Raw genomic sequence first — 19,184 nt, 5'->3', positions numbered from 1 at the left:
CCTCAGGATTGTATGTGAGCTGCTGGGAAACAGTTTCATTTCACCTCAGGATTGTATGTGAGCTGCTGTCAATCCCCTCATCTAATATTACAAAAGCTTTCACTGGCAGGCAATAATTTCTACATATTATATTGATAATGAGGAGAAAAAGCAAAAGCTCATCTTTTTCAAGAGGATGAACTTTGTTCAAAACTACACTTTTAACAACAAAAGAAATCCACAAATCATCCCATCATTCATCTCCTCTTACACACCCATTTGGTCTTAGCATACAAAGTAAGAAGCACAGACACAACTGACTATCAGCATTCTAAAAGTACAGTCATAACTATCTAGTCACATTCCTCACACTTAGACACAGGGGTAGCAAATTATAAGAAAGAGAGTTTTACTTTTTCTCTCCGGGAAACTTGGAGTCTCCTCTGTACGGCTGACAGAAGACACAGCCACCATCACCTGGAGAGAAGATGAGGATAGCAGCTTGGTGGCAGAGCCAGAGCCGCGCCGGGCATGCTGTAGCCTCAGGACTGGGTCGGAAGTGGAGTGCCGACGGCCCTGTAGAAAGGCACTGAGGAAGTGCACCGCCGAGGGCCTCCGGGATGGGTCCTGCATCTGCATGGCACTGGCTCCAGGCAGGCAAGGGTACGAGGCAGGCAGAAGCCAGCTCTGGCTTGCTCAGTGAGGAGCTACACTGAGACACAGGCATCGGTCTGTATGATCTAAGAGCTTTTCAGGATAGGCTGATTCGTTTCCATAGTGACCAACAAAGAAACTACTGATTCCCACTTAGATCTGAACAGGCAAAAATCCTACACGAGCGGATTGTGTTTTGGACAAATTGTTCAAATACTGGGAAGAATAATATGCATTTAAAGTAGATTGTTTTTAAATCTAGATTATTTTGCTTCTCAAAAGCACTTAAAGATCTGACTCCTCAAAGAATCACTTCCAAGATACTGTAATGAATTTTAAAATGCTTTTATGATAAAACACTGCTTTTTACACACATTAAAAAGTTTACATTTTGTTATATTTTTCATAGCTGGTCCCCAGGTATTTTAAAAGAAAATCCTTCTACTTTTCTTTGGAACAGGCTAGAAACAAGTTTACTGTGACGCAGAGGCATATGCTAGCTCCTGCAATATTATTAAAGGCTCACACGGTATTTCAGAGCCACCACCTTCCTCTGTTTTCTTGATAGAAACACTTGAATGGAACAAATAAAGTCAATTTAGAGCTAAGAAGACGTTTCATTTTTTTACTGTCAGAAGTGAAAACCTGATTCTTGGTTATACACTGTTGTTGGAAGCAACTTAGTTGTGAGCCAGAGTCATTATGAGCAGGCAGGCATGCCTTTCCAAAGTTCAGAACTGTAATTCTCTGCCTTTCGTTGCTAGGGGAGAAAAACAGCTTCTAAGTCTTGGTGGAGGCATTTGAATAAAATTCACTAAAGTATCACATTTTTAAAGGCACTGGATGAGGGGGAGGTGGCAGTCTGAGAATAAAGGATATAAAGAAAACAGAAACTCAACAACTGCAATGCACTTATTGTCCGCCTCCTCTCTCCTTAATGTCAGGCTGTGCCCGCGCTCTCTCCTGTGCTCGCTGCACAAAAGTATTTCAGTGGTGTGCGGATGGAAACATAACTGCTGCTATAGATTAGGCTCCAATCTATGCTTTTAAAATGCCACCCTCATAGCTCTGGCATCGTGTACTTTTGTGAAACAAGACGGAGACGAAGAGGTCTAATTTGATGCTCCAATTGTTACTTTATCTGTAGTATCACATGGAAATGGAAAAGGGTTCTACCTGCCCCACCCTCTTTCAGGAAGCAGTTATACTGCCTGAAAGAATGGCCTGAAAAATAGTCTCAACAAGGCCCACTGTTGAGAATCATATATGGCAGTTCCATGGAGTTCCATGAGAGGAAAGCATAGAAGATACTGGAAGAAACCAAGGAGGGGCCTGCAGGCAGGAGGCCTAAGAGCTGTGCATGTTCTGGTGACAGTCTGAAAAGACCTCTGAGCAAACCCCTGGTATTCTGAGCAGGCAGGCAGCACATGGAGACTCTGAAAGAGACAAGTATGGGGGCTCCCTGTGACCTGATGAGGACGGGAGCTATGGATGGGAGACACCTCATGGGGTGGACTGCCGCGGTGCCACCATGGAGCTGGGAATCTAGCCCAAGTAACTAGCAGATCTTTCAGCTGGTTCACACAGAACTTACGTACAGGCGGTGGGAGAAACCCTCAAGCTCTGTGGCAGGCACGGATATCTAAGGCAACAGGGAGGAGGTGCTGTTGGTGAGTGAGTCCAGAAAACGGGCACTGAAGGATGTGTACAAAGGGAACTAAACGTGGCTCTTCTCCAAACTGTACTAAATCCAAAGTGCTCTGATGCGGGGGACTTACCTGGACTAAGCTAAGGGAGGGATGGTTTCTGTATCACCTCAGAGACAGCTTCTGCAGCTCACACATAGCTCAGGGAACAAAATCATCTTTGTGTTGTAACTTGTAACTCTTCCCCCAAGTTTGAGATACTTCAAAATGAAAACAAACTCTCTAAAAGATACTACAATTAAAACCCAAGGGTCTGTGATATGCACTGCTCAGCAAACACAATTGTAGAGTCTACTTTCAATGGACCATCAGATACGCCAGCAAGAACAATTCAGTGGACCCCAGAGGCAGAGGCCAGAGTGCATGTGAGGTTGGACAAGCAACAGAGAAGTCTGTGAGAGTCAGCAGAAGTGTGATAAAGACTTAGCTGTGACAGGAAGAGAAAGAAGGGCCTCAGAAGAATTATAGTGAAAAGTCTAGAGACAATCACAGGTAGTAGGAACATGAGTGGGTGCGGGGGTAGGGGGGAGTGCAGTGAGTTAAAATCAGGACAGTGTTGGAGAAGCTGTCTTTAGGGATTTGAAAACATTGCAAGTTCAAGGTGAGCTTTTGGAGGAGGAATTAGAATTAATGCTGACAGAGTTAATTAGAATTAGAATTAATGCAGTTGTTTTATAGGAAGTCAGCCTCTTATCACATGAAAGGAACACAAAGCTGGAAAGTCAGCACCACAGGCAAACTTTGTACACCCAACATCAATCTTTTGCAGTGTTTCTGTTATCCTTTGTTGAACAGAATACCGTCGCATGTGGAACTGTCTTGCTATACTTGTGATACATACAAACATGATTTCTGGCTCTCCATTCTATTACACTATATTTGTCATTATTTTGATGAATGTGGCATTGCATAAAAGTTTTAAGACTAGGAAATGAATCTGTTTTGTTATTTCTCAAGATCATTTTGTCTGTTTGGAGGTCCTTTGAGGTTCTTCCTACACTCTGGATAGATTTTTCTTTCCTATGCCTAGGGGATTTCAATAGGGATTGTGATCACTCTGTAGATCATCAAAACATCAAAACAGTGCTATCTTCTGGTTCATGAATCGCCAGTCTGGGCCCTCAGTTCTCCTTACTAGTCTTCTCCATTTTCAGTGTAGCATGCTGAGAGTGTTAAAGGCCGAGTTGCCCTCACTGCACTTTGTCTGTAGGTGTGGTGTACCACCACAGGAAAGCCATGACAACCAGACACTCTCACCTGTGCTCTGTGAAAGGCAGGAGCATTACATGTTACAGAATCAGGCGGTGCTCTTGTACCAGGCTCCAGAACCACAGCTAGGGGGTTCTGCTCAGAGAGAAGTAGACTTTAAAAGAAAGGACTCAGCCAGACATGGAGGATCTTGCCTCTAACCATGTGCAAGAGGCTGAAACAAAGGATGATTGTGACTTTGAAGCCAGCCAGTGCTAAACCTTTCCTTAAAGCAAACAGCAACACCACCAATAACAGCAGATGGTAAGAGCTCCTCCCAAAGCAACTGTCTCTATCTGAAACAATGTATGGGAAATTCAAGTGTAAGGTACTAGCAAAGTGTAAGGTACTAGCATCTTATGATGTTAAAGATGTAAGAAGACCCCTGTAGCTTTATGAGAACAAGATAAACCACACATCGGCTAGCCTGTCAGAGACAGAGAGGGAGGGGGAAAGGGGGAATGGATTGAGGGAGAGGGAGATAAGAGGGAGAAGGAGGGAAGAGAGGGAGGGAAGGAGGGAGAGAGGGTATGCAGGGAAAGGCAAAGAGGGAGAGGGAGAGGGAGAAAACTAAGAAGTGATCTACAGAGTATAAACCTACAGGGCTGGCTGCAAAACTAGCACTGCTCAAGCTGTGGGGCGTAGAGGTCCCTGAGTGTGCTTTAACACAACACAGTGATCTAGACTCTCTGAGTGAGGGCATTAACAACAGCCTGGCAGCAAGATGTGTGAAAGATAGGGCAAGCAAGCCCACTGAAACCACTGTCATCTAGGAGAGCTGAGTTTCCTGGGCCACGGGCTACTGTGAGGCTTCAAAGTAAGGGTAAAACGGACTTGACAATTAAGGTCTAGTCAACTCTCACACGAGCCAGCATCTAGGGGCATTAAAATAGGGAGATGAGAATCTGGAGCTCAAGTTCATCACTGGCTACACAGCATATTGAACGCCAGCTTTGGCTATGGGAGAGTCTGTTTTTTGTTTTGTTTTTTAAAAAGGATGATAATGTTTCATCAGATAAGAGTTATTAATAAAGACATAGAAAAGTATTAAAATAAGCAAATCAGAATTCAGAGGTGTAGAAGTATAGAAACAACAAAATATATGTACTTGTGGAACTCAACAGCAGACATAAACCCAGAAATCAGAGAACTTCATGATAGAATTTATATACATGGAAGAACAGAGAATAGGGGATAAAGAAGAATAAACAAAGCCTCCATAAAATGTGGTCAGCACTAAGTGTACCAAGGCATATACCAAGAATGCACCAGGAGAGCAGAGAAGGCAGTGGAGTGAAATCACAGCACTGCAGATGTGGCAAAGAGCAGGGTCAGCTGAGGGGCTCAGTGGGCTTCAGGAGGTAAAACACCAGCTCCACACAGAGATGTGAGTCTGTAAGATGTCTCAAGATCAATATTTTCTCCTTAAATACAAGAAAGTCCCAATAAAACTAATACCAAATTTCTTATCAGGAACAATAGAGGCCTCAAAATAGAGGGACACATATTCACATTTCTGAAAATAAAACACTTAAATTAAAAATCTTACAAGATCATCTTTCAAAAATGAAGTAGATATACAGGCATTCTCATATCAACAGGAACAGAATTTGCTGTGTGGTGGGCCCACTTAGGAGGTCTTAGAGGTTCTTTGTGTTGAAATCAAGTTACCCAGGACAGGAATAAGACCTACATAGAAGATGGGACACTGGTAAACTGCAGAAGTTGGTGAGATATAAAAGAAGTATACAAAACAACATGCATGTAACTGCATTCATTCATTGGTCATATAACAGAGACATGTGACTTACATTAACAAGTACAAAAGAAGTGGGTAGGAACAGAAATTATACCCAAATAATGAAGCAACACAAGATAACGCAAAACTTACAAGGAAAAGAATGAGAAAGAACAAAAAGAAAAAGTGAGTATAGTAAGTTAAGAATCCAAACAACTCGGGCTGGAGAGATGGCTCAGTGGTTAAGAGTACTGACTGCTCTTCCAGAGGTCCTGAGTTCAATTCCCAGCAACCACATGGTGGCTCACAACCATCTATAATGGGATCTGATGCCCTCTTCTGGTGTGTCTGAAGATAGCTACAGTGTACTCACATAGAATAAATAAATAAAATATTAAAAAAAAAAAAAAAAAAGAATCCAAACAACTCTTACAACAGACACAACTCAACAACACAAAGACCAATAGCCAACTCTGAAACTGACCAAGAATCTGAACAGGCATTTCTCCCAGGAAGTCAAAGAACTTGAAAAACCATTCAACATCATTAGCCAGCAGGGAAATCAAACCAAAAACATTTGGTAGCTTTAATTCTTCAAAATGTTAAACATGCAGTTACCACATGAATTCTCAATTCTACTCAAACACTTATGCCCAGGAATAAAAAACACACCCACAGAAAAATATGTATACAAATATTCATAACAACACTTACTCATAGCAGCCAAAGCAGAAACAACCCAAGTGTCCTTCTACCCAAATGGATTAACAAGCTGTGTTATATTCATATAATAGAATACTAGTAATTAAAGGAATACGGTACTATTTGCTTAATCAAGGCTGAAGATTGATATTATTTTTAAGTACAGACACAATAGAGCACATGCTGCGTTATTTCATTTATCCTAAACACAAAAATCCCTTGGCAAATCTATAGGGGCTGAGACATGAGTGATATCAGGGAGCAAGGAGCTAGAGGAATAGAAATCCGCTTCTAGTTACTACAAGTTTTTTTCTGGTTTGATGAAGTGTTCTGGATTAACACAGGGGTGAATAAACATCAGCTCATGCTTACAACAGCATCCATGACTATGTCTTTTAAAGAAGACAAATGACTTCTTTAAAAGAGTGAAGTTTAAGTATGTAAATTTTATATTAATAATTTAATAGCAAGTAATTTGAATAGGACTTTCTCCCAAACAGATACAGAAATTATCCACAAATAGATTAAAAGATGTTCAACGCCATCATTAGTCATTAGGAAAATGTTTACAAAAAAAACACAACGAAGTATGTCTTCACCCTTCCAGGATGGCTACAATCGAACAGGCAGGTAAGCTCCAAGTGCTTGTGAAGAGAGACGCACAGGGAGCCCCTCCTCATTGCTGGTAGGAACTCGAGATAGAACAACCACTTTGGAAAACAGTCTGGCAGCTCCTTAAATGATTAAAGGAAGTGACAGATGAACCAGCCTTTGACTTGAGTTATAAAGCCATGCAAGAGAAAACACTCTACACACAGCCCTGTACAGAGTCAGTACTTAACAACAGTCAAACCTGGAGACAACCCAAACACTCATCAACTGACCCACGTACAATGTGGTATCTCTGCAACTGAAGGTCAGAAGTACTAACACAGGCAGCACAAATGAACTTCAAAAATCAAGCCAAGTGAAATCAGTAAGTCACTAGACCATGTATTGTATACTTCTGTTTAAACAAAATGTTCAGGAAAAGGAAATTTCTCCATGGAGACAGAAAGTTGACTGGTAGTTCTTAAGATAGCTAAGGAGGAGGAAGACCCAGGGTTGGAGACTGCTATAGTCTCTCTTACTCTAGTTTCTGAGGGGACAAAAAGGAAGCTGCTCATCTCCCAACCTCTCAACTCTGCAGAAAAGGAGGGTGGCAGAGAGGACTCAGCAGAGCACGAATTTTCTGTATCCTGCTTGAAAGAAGGATGTGGCACTTTGGGTCACCTTCTGGGGATGAGGTAATAGGCTGGGTAGAGAGGTTTTCCCATCCTTACCAGGGACACGTGGGCAATGCTGAAATCCTCCTGGCTGGCAGGGTCTGGGTCTACACTTGCTTTGCCACAGCAAGTCCTAATGGGAGCCTGATGCACACCCAGTCAGTTCTTGACAACCCCTCCCATGCCAGTTCCCCAGCTGAGCTTCCATTCTCAGCCAGCATCAAGGAGCTTGAAGAAAGCAGTGCTAGTCATGGCTGGTGAGCACTCTGCTTTCCCAAAGCTTTGGTCCTAGTGATGCCTGGTGGGGAGACCAGCCTACACATTACCCTGGTAGAAACAAGACTGAACAATAAAGCATGAAACAAAGCTGGCTCACACTGCTGCTTTCAGGGTCAGGAGAGCCCAGAGAACCGGAGTCTCTCCACTCTAACCTTCCATGAATGAGAAGGAAGGGGATGTGATATATGGTGGTCTAGACTCCCTTTCCTATCCCCTGGTGTTAGTGAGATCCAGTGGGGAGCTGAGCCCCCCAGGTCAACTTGGCATCCATGAGAAAAGAAGGGTGGGAGATAAGAATGCTGGCATGATGCTTCCCACCTCCTCTTCTCTTGAGACTCACAGGGCACAGCAGAGAAATGAAGTGCAACCACAACTGCAACAAAGCGTATGAGTCACCTCCCATCTGCCCTAGACGGCAGTGGAACCCAGATCATCATTTCACTTCTGAGGAGCTAATCAGACCTAATTCAAAGGCACCCTGACCACGCAAGGCAGACTCCACTTCTACCATGCAGGTGTCAACAGGGTGGTGGGAAGCTGGGCTTCCACCCCACCCACATGCCATGGGGCTCTATGGGTGGTAGCCAACGGAGGCTGCGCAGACAGATCTCACTTGAATCTGAAGCTGACTGCCCATGAGGAAACTGCCTGCTAAGTAAGAAAAAACAAAACACAGGGGCCAAAAATCTGTCGTAAATCTTTTGTCACACCAAGAATTAAGAAAATCACAACTTGACTGAGAAGAAATTGATCATCAGATGTGTAACACTGAAATTATTCAATAAGGACTGTAATTACAAAGTGCCCTGGCAGTCATTTCTAAAGGAACTGGAAGCTTAGAATGTTCTCTGAACAAAAAAAAAAAAAAAAAAAAAAAAAAAAAAAAAGAACTTAAATTAGAAATCAGTAAGAGAAAGACAAGAGGAAAAAACTCTAAAGACTTAAATGTCAAAGGTATAAATTAATTTGTGGGTTAAAAAGAAAGTCTCAAAGGAAATTAATATAACACAGAGGTTGAGTCAAAATGAAAACGAATACACTGAATTACACAGCACAGTAATAAAGGAAATTTATACTGCTCTAAAGAAGAAAGGTCTCCAATCAACAACCCAAGCTCCAACCTGTCACTGGAAAGGTAAGAGAAAACAAAAACAACAAACAAAAACAGGACATAAAGCAAGCATTGGAAGGGTGAGAAAGGGCAGAAATAAAAAAAATCAAAAAGGGAAAACAGTGGCAGTTTTCTAGTGGCTCCATGAAAATATTAATATGACTGATAAACTTCCAGAAAAGCTGACACAAACTATAGAGATAAAAAGGTGAGCTGTCACTTCAATCTGCCACTCATTCTCATGTCTGACCTTGACAATGTGACACAACGTCATATACAAATTCACAGATCACACTCAAATTACAGAGAGAGAGTGTCGTGCACACGCGCGTGCACGCACGCGCACACACACACACACACACACACACACACACAAGCAAGTTCAGAGTGCTGTGTTAGGCCACCTTTAGCCTGTGTGTCACAGGCTGGGCACACCTGAAAGGATAACACAGAACTAGTAAGAACACATTATGCTCATGAACTTGACAACCTAGAAGAAATGTACAGCTTCTTAAAGACTCAACACAAGACGACCCGCATGGTAGCAGTAAAGACGCCTAGTTCATGAAAGGGTCTTGAAAACATTCTCCAGGCTTACATGAGTACTGGAGAGTGCTGCCAAATATTAAAGGAGAGGAGCACTCTTACATGATCCCCTCTAGGACATGACAGGGCACATATCCAGTCCCCTTTTATAATGCTAGGGTTTTCTGATTCAAAGACAGTATAAACAAGATAAAGTATCAGTCCTCAACATCCTAATTTCAAATATATCATCAAAGAGAAAATCCTAGGTAGACCTAAACCAGGGTTAGCCAGCAGAGTTCAAAGTCGGGGTAGGGAAGACTGGAGCCTGAGTGGTTACAGTCCTGTGTAGGGCAAACAGGTGCTGTCCGGGCAGAACTGGGAGACTGAGGAGAGAAATAAGGATGCTGGGTTAAGTACAGGTGCCGCATTCCTGGACAAGCGAGTTACAAAAATGGGAAAAACAAGGATAGTATACTATTGGATTACACATCAAAGTAAAAATGCCAACTTGAGTTTTTCAACACATATGCACACACATATATGTATCACTAAATGTAAGATGTAAACCAGGTGTGTATAGAGTGTGTGTGTGTATACACATTCCTTAGCGTTGCCTGAGAAGGCTTGGGAACATCAACATAGCAAAAGCAATGGGCATACCCAGGTTTTTGTTTGTTTTAGATTTATTTATCTTAAAATTGTGTGTGTACGTGCGCACGCACATGAGTGTGTGTGTGAGTGTGCATGTGTGCACACATGTGCACATGTGCGTGCTGAGGCCAGGTGGCATCAGATCCCTCTGAGCTAGAGTTACAGGTGGTTATGACACTATTGATGTGGGTGCTGGGAACTCAACTCCCATTCTTTGGAAGAACAGCAAGTACTCCTAACTGCTGAGTCACCTCTCCAACCCCAGATTTAGGTTTTTAAGAGGGCCATTTCCCACTAAAATGAACTAGGACTTCTTGGAGAAATGTCTGCTTTCAGAGTGAGGGTAGAGATGGACTAAAATGGTCTAGAAGATCCTGCAGTGTCTCGGGAATGATGGAGACACAGCAAAACATCTGTCAGGCTCTCGCTGGTTGAGTGTAGGTAGCTGAAACGTCAAGTCAAAAGACAGGAAGACCAGATTCCATTGAACAAAATACAAATCCACTGCAATAACTAAGCAAAGAGAACATTGTTCTTCACAGTAGAATGCCACTTAACAAATATACTGCCCACCACAGTGTGACTCAGGAGAAATATCAGTAGGTGCTGACACTACTGAGTCAAAGGGGATATGGAACAGGATGGTACGTGGCTTCAAAGCATCTTTCTATGAAATACTAACTATGAATGGAGAAAGAATAATTTATATTACATAAATCTTGGCAGGGACCAGCTTACTGATGTGATCCACCTTAACATTCCCAGTGATGAAGCACAATGATAACTTGGGTCACCTGAGGGTCACAGTGAGAAATTCAGAGCCACTTCTGTGAGGCTTCTAACAAAACTGCAAAATCTCAGACTTACTTTTAGGGAAGAGCAGACAACCCGGATACACATGCTACAAAAGAACTAAGCCATGACTGTAAACAAACTAAGGTCAGAAGAAAAGGCCTCGGGTCCTTGAACAAGATTTCAAAACCATTAGAAGGCCAAGACATTATAGTCTGCATAATCCAGTGCTTGGGAGATCAAGGCAGGAGGACTGACAAAGTTCAAGGTCGCTTGAGAAACAGAGAGAGTTTGGGGCTAGTCAGGGCTGAATGGCAAAACCTTGCCTCCAGAAAAAGAAAAAGAAAGAAAGAAAGAAAAGAAAAGAAAAGCCCTTTGCTGTTAAAAGGTATCATAGGCACAGCTGACAAAACTTGAGTGGTAATCTGTGGTGTATGTGTGTGTGTGCATGTGCATGTGTGTGTGTGAGTGTGTGTGAGATATAGGCTGGAGGTGTCAACCCAGAAGCATCATGAGATAATGAGAAGTCTGAACACTACAGATAGCTGATGGTATTATAAATTAAGAGTTTTTATCATGGCAGGAGGTAGGTGTTCACTGAATAAAGTGACACCTACCATAAGCACAGGAAAAGTGATCAGAGGAAGTGAGTGACTACAATTGTCAGCTGGCAACTATGTGTACTTTCTTTTGTTCACTGTGCTTCCATGAATGTTTGAAATTTCTCTGCTCATAGCTGTTGTTTTTAAGTGGTCGAACCAAGATTTAAACCTAGGTTTATCTCATAATAATGCTGGGTTTTAATGAATTTTCTACTTTTCTCTAAACGTAAGAATATTATTTATGTACCTTGACATTAATCATTTTCCAATGATTCATTAGCCAACATTCAAAAACCTATTCTCTACCCTGAAATAAGATAAAGTATAACTGCCTTTAATGAGATATACTTTTTTAGATAATAAGTGATTTTTATTTTTCCATATTTTTCCTAATAAAGAATTAGCTGTACTTATGTGAAATAAATTTAACATTAATAAATTATTCAATTAAAAATTTGAAAGGTTAAAAAAAAATCTCTAGTGGATCATAATGGTCTCCCTGCCTTGGATGTCTAGGAATGTGTAGGGTATTTTGGTGTCCCTAAGACCTGCCTGTCTGGATTCAGTAGCTGGAGCCCTGGTTCTCTCCTGTGTGATGAGTTCTCCCTATCAAAGCTGACAGAACCCAGCAGGAAAGAACTCCACTAGATGGTAAGCCAGATGAAGGAAAGAGGGAAGCAGCAGGCTGGTGGACTGCTGCCTGGGTCACACCCAGGGGAATACCCTACACAGGAAGCACAGGGTGGACACTGTCACTGCATTTGATTTTTTTAGCACTTCTCTCTAAGACCAAACAAAGAACAGGTAAGAGGACTGGCCCATCAATGTCCATAAATGGTAGGTACAAAAGTAGTTCCCTTAAAGCCAGACACAGCAGATAGACAGGAATCTACAAGGCCTTGGGATTTGGCCATGTGGGAAACACTGTTTCTCTTGATGTGAGAAAGGCCCTCCTAGAGTGGATGGATTCCAATGAGAACACAATACACTGAGAGTTGATTGTTCCCAGTAAGCACTGAAGGAACAGTTTGTAGCCAGAGCCGCCTTCTTTACTTTCTGATCATCTAATCCGAACCCTTAGAAGAAATCCCGCAACGTCTCTTATTCAACTGCACTAAAGTCAACTTGTTAGAAAATCCTGCAAGACTACTGCCAAGAAAATGTTCACCAGCTTTTGTGGCTATCACCTGACAGCAACAGGGCCCACGTTATGGGTGGGATCTTAAATGTCCCTCACAGGCCCCTATGCTCATAGCGTGGTTATCAGTCTGTGGTGCTATTGAAGGGTAGTGGAACCTTTAAGAGGTGGATGCTAGAAGTTAGTCACTGTGAGCATGCCATTCAACAGAAATACTAGGACTCTGACCCCTCCCTCTGTCTTTGATCCCCAGTCCAGTGAGCAGCTTTCTCTGCCATGGATTTCCGTCATGATAGTTAGCCTCACACAGGCTCAAATGGAATAGGCCAGCTGGCATAGACTGAAATGCTTGAATCCATGACCCAAAACAAACATTTTCTCTTTTAAATTAATTAAAAGTTTTATTATATACTACTTTAATTTATACTGGGGGAGGGGGAGTACAGCAGTATGGAGCTCAAAGGACAACTTGCAGGAGTTGGTTCCTTATACCAGTGGGTTCTGGGGTCAAACTCAGGCACTCAGGCCTGGTGGCAAGTGGCTTTCCCACTGAGCTTTCATCTCACTGGCTCCTATGCTGAGTTTTATTAGATATTTTGCCACAGCAATAGAATGATGCCTAATACAACAAAGAAGGCCAGAGTGGAAGCTTTCATCCATTTCCTAGCTCAGAACTACAAAAGGATGAAAGGCACGTACAGCAACAGGAGTGTAAGTTATGGCATGCTTCCTTGCCTGGGTACCATAGGAAAGAACTCACACAAAACCACTGACAGAGCTGGGCCTGGATACATCTAAATATGCTTTACAAGTGACTCCTGCATGTAACTGAAGGGGAAAGAAATGAATGGCTGCTTCCCAGGCAGCCGTGTGAGGTCAGAAACAAATGTGTAATTTCAGCCTAAGATGATAAGGCAGATGAACACAGTTTGACACACCTCTTTTTCAAAAGGCCAAGACATTATTCAGGGTTTTGTAGAGGAATTCTACCAGGCCAGTCAGTGAGGCAGAAAGCAAAGGCCGTAAACAACACCTGGGCCAGGCCTCTGAAATGAAAAATAGAGCTTTTCTTTCAGAGCCTTTCAATTTACTTTTATTAAATATAAATTTCCACAAAGCGACAGAAAGTACACTGAAGCGGTTCTTACCGTCCATGTGTGCAGCATGCCCACTGTCATTCACCAGCATGGAATATGGCTGTTCACTCTGCGGCAACACTCCTGCAGCCATTCTTGTCTGTTGGAAAATGTAAAAACGATCATTACTTAACTAATCATGTTAGACATCTGCCGCCCAATATGGTGGTCATTAGCTACATGGCCCTTTCATTTTCTCTCCCTTCCCTGTATGGCTGAACCCAGGCTGTCACAAATGCTAGGTGAGTGCTCTACTACTGAGCCCCATCCCCAGATACCTAACACTTGAAATTCAGCCAGTCCAGGTTCACATATACTGTTTGAAAAGTCAGTACAAAGAAAGATAAACTGAAGTTGGGCATAGTGGCCACATTCTTTTAATCCCAGCAAGGAGGAGGCAGATCTATCTCTTTGAGTTTGAGACCAGTCTGAGTTCCAGGACAGCCAGGGCTATGTAGAAAGACTCTGTCTCAAAAAAAGAAAAAAAAGAAAGAAAAAGAAAAGAAAAAGAGAGGTAGAGAGAGACAAAGAGAAGTATAAGCTATCTTACTAATAACTTTTATAACCTTTGATCTCCACATGTGCCCTTACATGCATATCTACACACACACATACACACACACATACACACACACATACACACACACATTCACACACATTATACATAGACAACAAAAAAGTCAAAACTAGATGCTGATATTGCACAGAAATTCTTACATTTTAATTTTTAATTATTATAATGTTAAACTGCTTTTCTTGTCACATTTAGACTTAATGCTTTATGTTCCTGAATTTATACTGAAAATTCACATAAAAATGAAAATGAAAAACTGCGCATATCTGACTTATGTGCCCTGTCTTTCCACTCACAAGCATATAGTTGGGTACATTTTGATTCCTTGGGAAGAAAAAAATACTCTAACAGGAAGAATGGGGGTTTTGTTTTTGTTTTCTAAAATGAAATATTTCCACCATAGTGGCCTCTGAAGCACAGTTCCCATTCTCTACATGTTCAGTGTGCTAGCCCCATGTCTCTGGCTGGCATCACTGCCACATGTGTAGCTGGGACCGCTCACAGACTGGCGTCCTCAGAAGGGCCAACCACACAAGAGGCAGGCAGGAGGAGCTCAAATTTGAGGCTACCAAGTGAAGCACTATCTCAAAACAAACACCCCCCAAACAAACAAACCAACCTCCTGCCCGCTTTGTAGCACCAACACTGGGCTCTGGCAGAGTGCGTCTCCTGTGCTACAAGAGAACACTCCAAGCTAGGGCACTGGCCCAGAATGCTGGAAGCCTGGGCTCAATCCCTCTCATTGTAAAAAGCCTCCCCCAAAACAAAACAAATAGTGTATTAGAATAAAGTTTGACTTTCATTACTTGTATAATTACTTGAGTTAGAGTGTCAATTTTCACAAGTCTGAGTATGTAGTAAAAAGTCAGTATGAGAAACAGACTTTAAGACCCTCAATATCTGGTAACAGAAAATCAGCCCTTGAGTGTGCTATGCAGAGTCTTCTTTCTTTCTTTGTGGTTGTCAATCTGTCTTTACCTGGGAATCTGCTTACCTCAGTCTCACTGCTTTCAAAATTTAAGTTTTCCTGTTTGTCCATACCCCTCTTTAGACCTCTCCTCATCTACCTTCCTCAAGAAAGTCCTGGTTACATTTCCATCAGGTCTTAACTATCTACTTCTTATTTAAGGAGTTAATTGGTTTCTTTGGAAATTTCCTTTGATATGTGTGGTGGAAGTGCTCCCTGGCCTTGACTCTGTGTTACTTCAGACGCACTGCTAAGGCTGACCTTTCCAAGGGTTTGCAGTGAGGTGAACAGAGGCCATCCCGCTCTGGTAACGGAGCAGAACTACTTGCAGCCAGCTGACTTCTCATATTTTCTGGCCGCAGACAGTTTGTACACATCAGTACCCACCCCACACTCTGCAGTTCATCAAAGCTCTAAGGGCTTTCTGGGGTGAGCTCTCCCTCATTCTCTCTGAGACCTTATCTATGCAAAGCCTTCCTCTGAGTTCATCCCTTTGTGCATCTCTGGAGGGCCTGGTCTTCTCCTTAAGCTAAGTCTGGAAACTGCCCCCAAGGAGGCAGCTCGTGCAACCTCAAGCTCACCCTGCTTACATCTCTAAAAGACTGAAGGCTGGCCTGCCTACTTTCCAATCATTTTTCATAAGGTTGTCTAGAATTTTAGTTAGGGTAAGAAGAATACATCTGCCTTATTATGTATTTGGAGCAGATATCTCTCCACTCATCTCTGAACTCAAATCTTAGATCTCTGAAACAACGTCTACTGTATGCTACCATTGCATAGAAACACAGTACAATTATACATAATTGCTGATCAAAATATCATGATTTAAATATATTATAGAGTTAAAGTTCTAATTAAAACTTAATTATTCAACTGCCAACTATATGAACTGGTTTGAGCTTTGACTTTTTTTGCAAAATGAGGATTGTATATCTACCTTCATAGGTTGTAAGGATAAGAAAGATTGAATGTCCATAAGTGTTTAACACCACTAAAGTAAGGCCGGACATGAAGCAAACACTTGTTATTTTACTTTGCAATACTGTAATATTTTTCCAGTCCTTCTAGGCAACAGTCACTTCATTTTGTTCCTACTGTAAATAGTTTGTAAGAGATCCTTCACATTACCTGTCTAATTACCCTGCCAGCAGAAACAGCTGAGCTTCCAAGAAGTCTTAAGAAGACATTAGGTCCATTCATAACTGAATTTATTCATATGCCTACCTACAGAACAAGGAGTTTCCATTTTAATCCTGACTTTCACTCTGTGATCACACATTATGTAACTTCACTTCCTGACTCAATGACAAGTGCTTTGTTCACTATATCCTACAGTTCTTTCATCCCTAAAATCCCCGCAAATGACTCCACTGTTCAGAATCAGTCACACATTTCACTAATTAGTACCCACCACTCAAAGCTTGAGTGCAGGGTGAAGTATTCTTCACACATCTGAGGAGAACACTTAGGAAGTAGTGTTCTACTTCATAAGAAATTTGTTTCACAGATGAGATTGTGAGGTACTAGAGAATCCTCAGCACTCTCTTCTGTTTTCTAGATGGAACTGTGTTCTGCATATTTTTCAGAGAGAATTTGTGAGATTTGCACTGAGATGTGCTCCAACCCTTCCCTGATTCTCCCAGCTCCACTGCACCTTGGGCACTCAGGACACTCTGGGCACCTGTGAAAGTGTCTCCTTGTCCCTGCTTCCTAGTGTCTGATCCAGGGGAGCACTCGGATATTAATTACTCTCTGTCGTTCTTATGTGTGAGATTTTGTTCACTCTTAAGTACAACATTGTCAATGTGCTAATATTTGAGACAATAATCACAGTTCAGGAATGTGAGTGAATTTATCCAAGCCATGTAAACATGATGATGCTCAAATGAAAGCATGTTTTATGCTCATTCATAATATGATATGTAGTGGTTTGAATATGCTTGGCTCAAGGAGTGGCACCACAGGGAGGTGTGGCCTTATTGGAGGAAGTGTGTCACTGTGGGCTTTAAGACCCTCTGGCTGCTTGGATACTGCCACGTTCCTGCCATGATGATCATGGACTGACCCTCTGAACCTGTGAGCCAGCTGCAATTAAATGTTGTTCTTTATAAGAGTTGTCTTGGTCATGGTGCCTCTTCACAGCAGTAAAACCTAAACTAAGACAGATTATAACCAAATGATACTAGCTTATTCCATGTCAGGAATTAATCCTTTATATATCTTTATTTCATCTAATCTTTATCATACCCTATTACATAAGACAGCACACTTATTCCTACTCTTAGTAGCCTTTTTTTTTTTTTTTTTTTTTTTTTTTTTTTTTGGTTTTTCAATACAGGGTTTCCCTGTGTAGCCCTGGCTGTCCTGGAACTTACTCTGTAGACTAGGCTGGCCTCGAACTCAGAAATCCACCTGCCTCTGCCTCCCAAGTGCTGGGATTAAAGGCATGCACCACCACTGCCCGGCTAGCCTTTCGTTTTTTACGTTTATTTAGTGTGTATGCACAGGCCACAGCACACACCTAGAACAATGCAAGCAAGTACAAGGACAGAATCATACTCTCAGTTTCCTGGACACATTTACATCTCTAAGCTCTTGTAAATCTTTCATCTTGACAATCTTATGTTCTTTCTGAGTCCTCAAGAGATTAGATCTGTTTTCTTCTCAGCCCTGGTCTATATTTTCTCTCTGTTATGATGCCTTCCCAAATGCCAACTCTATATCTGACTCACATCTGAGGACAGGCTTACCTATGCAGGCTTGGACACTTAAAACAGCCGCCGGTAATCCTCAGGGAGAGAGCTAAAGGCCATTTTACAAATATGATCTATTTGGCAGTTTCTGTGATCTCACATCTTAACTACACCTTAGGGAAGTCTGCAAGGGGACTGCAAAGTTCCCAAGAGACAAGACACACACCATGGAAAAACAACACTCCATGAACCCTCCTGTTTCATCATTTAAAGAAACTGATGCTGAATTAATATTCTTCAGAAAGACTTCACAACAAACAAATGAGGTAAACTAGCAGCAACAGCTGATGCTGGTTCACACGCTATCCCTTCACCACTAGAAGCTGTCCGTGACAAGTTACCTCCAGGTCTGAACCAATCTCAAATAAAGGCACAAATACGTTTGTTCTTGATGATTGAACGTAGTCCAGACATCAATTCTCTTCCAAACTCACCTACAGATTAAAGTACAGCCTTTAAACCCTACCTGGGTTTACACACACACACACACACACACACACACACACACACACACACAGGATTAAAGCACAGCCTTTAAACCCTACCTGGGTTTACATGTGCACTTGCGTGTGCTTACTCTAAAATTTACGTAACAAAGGATTCTCACTAGCCAATTCACCAGTCTCAAGACTTACTATAAAGCTACAGCAAGAAGTAGAGAGAGGCAAGGAAAAGACATCATTCAATGTAACAAACCAGACTGAAGCAGTCAAAAAATACAGTTAAGCAACTAAAAAAATTTAATTTTATAAATACAGAAAGAGAGTTAGTTTTGTATCTACACACTGGTATGATGCAGGATGCCTGGGGAGCCTAAAAGAGAGCCTCCAGAAATACAGTTTCAGACAGTTGGGAGCCACCTGATGTAGGTGCTGAGACTTAAATTAGGGTCCTCTGCAAAAGCAGTATCTGTTCTTAACCAACTCTCCAGCGCCTTAAATTTCTTTTAAAGTTTCTAATTGTATTATGTGTGCACACATAAGTGCACATGCATGGTGTGAGTGGGAAGGAGGGAGGTGTCCACCACGTGCTCATGTGGAGACCAGAGGGTAATCTGTGGGCTGGCTCTCTCCTTTCACTTTTATGTGGGCTTGGGGGCTGGATCTCAGGCTGCTGAGCTTTTGAAGCAAGTGCCATTACCTACTGAGTCATCTCCTGGGCCCCAAAACCAACTAATATTTGACAAAAGTGCACAGATAACAGGACAGAAAAAAATGTTTTATTACAAATAACACTAGACAATTCCAGGTCCATATGCAACAGAGTATCACAAGGAAAGTATGGCATTTCTAAAATATACAGAACTGGGTTGAATTTAACATACAACACCTAAAAATTTAAGGTTGAACTTAAACATATAA

General features: G+C 41.9%; 1 protein-coding gene across 5 annotated transcripts in view; it reads right to left on the bottom strand.

Annotated features, from left to right (window-relative positions):
* The window catches only part of Ptpdc1 (protein tyrosine phosphatase domain containing 1), a 46,579-nt gene that overhangs the window by 13,053 nt on the left and 14,342 nt on the right, over positions 1 to 19,184 (bottom strand). For 3 of the 5 annotated variants that reach the window (XM_034510706.2, XM_076939071.1, XM_076939070.1), the window contains exon 2: positions 13,542 to 13,629. In XM_034510706.2, the coding sequence (XP_034366597.1) occupies positions 13,542 to 13,623 (82 nt within the window). In that variant the 5' untranslated portion in view covers positions 13,624 to 13,629. Of the gene's footprint in view, positions 1 to 392; positions 720 to 13,541; positions 13,630 to 19,184 lie in introns of those variants that run through there. The other 2 variants (XM_076939069.1, XM_034510705.2) reach the window with 2 other exon arrangements.

Source organism: Arvicanthis niloticus, chromosome 8 (assembly GCF_011762505.2).
Source record: "Arvicanthis niloticus isolate mArvNil1 chromosome 8, mArvNil1.pat.X, whole genome shotgun sequence".
NCBI lineage: Eukaryota > Metazoa > Chordata > Mammalia > Rodentia > Muridae > Arvicanthis > Arvicanthis niloticus.
The sequence above is the reverse complement of the archived record's forward strand: the minus strand, read 5'-3'. Positions and strand labels throughout refer to the sequence as shown.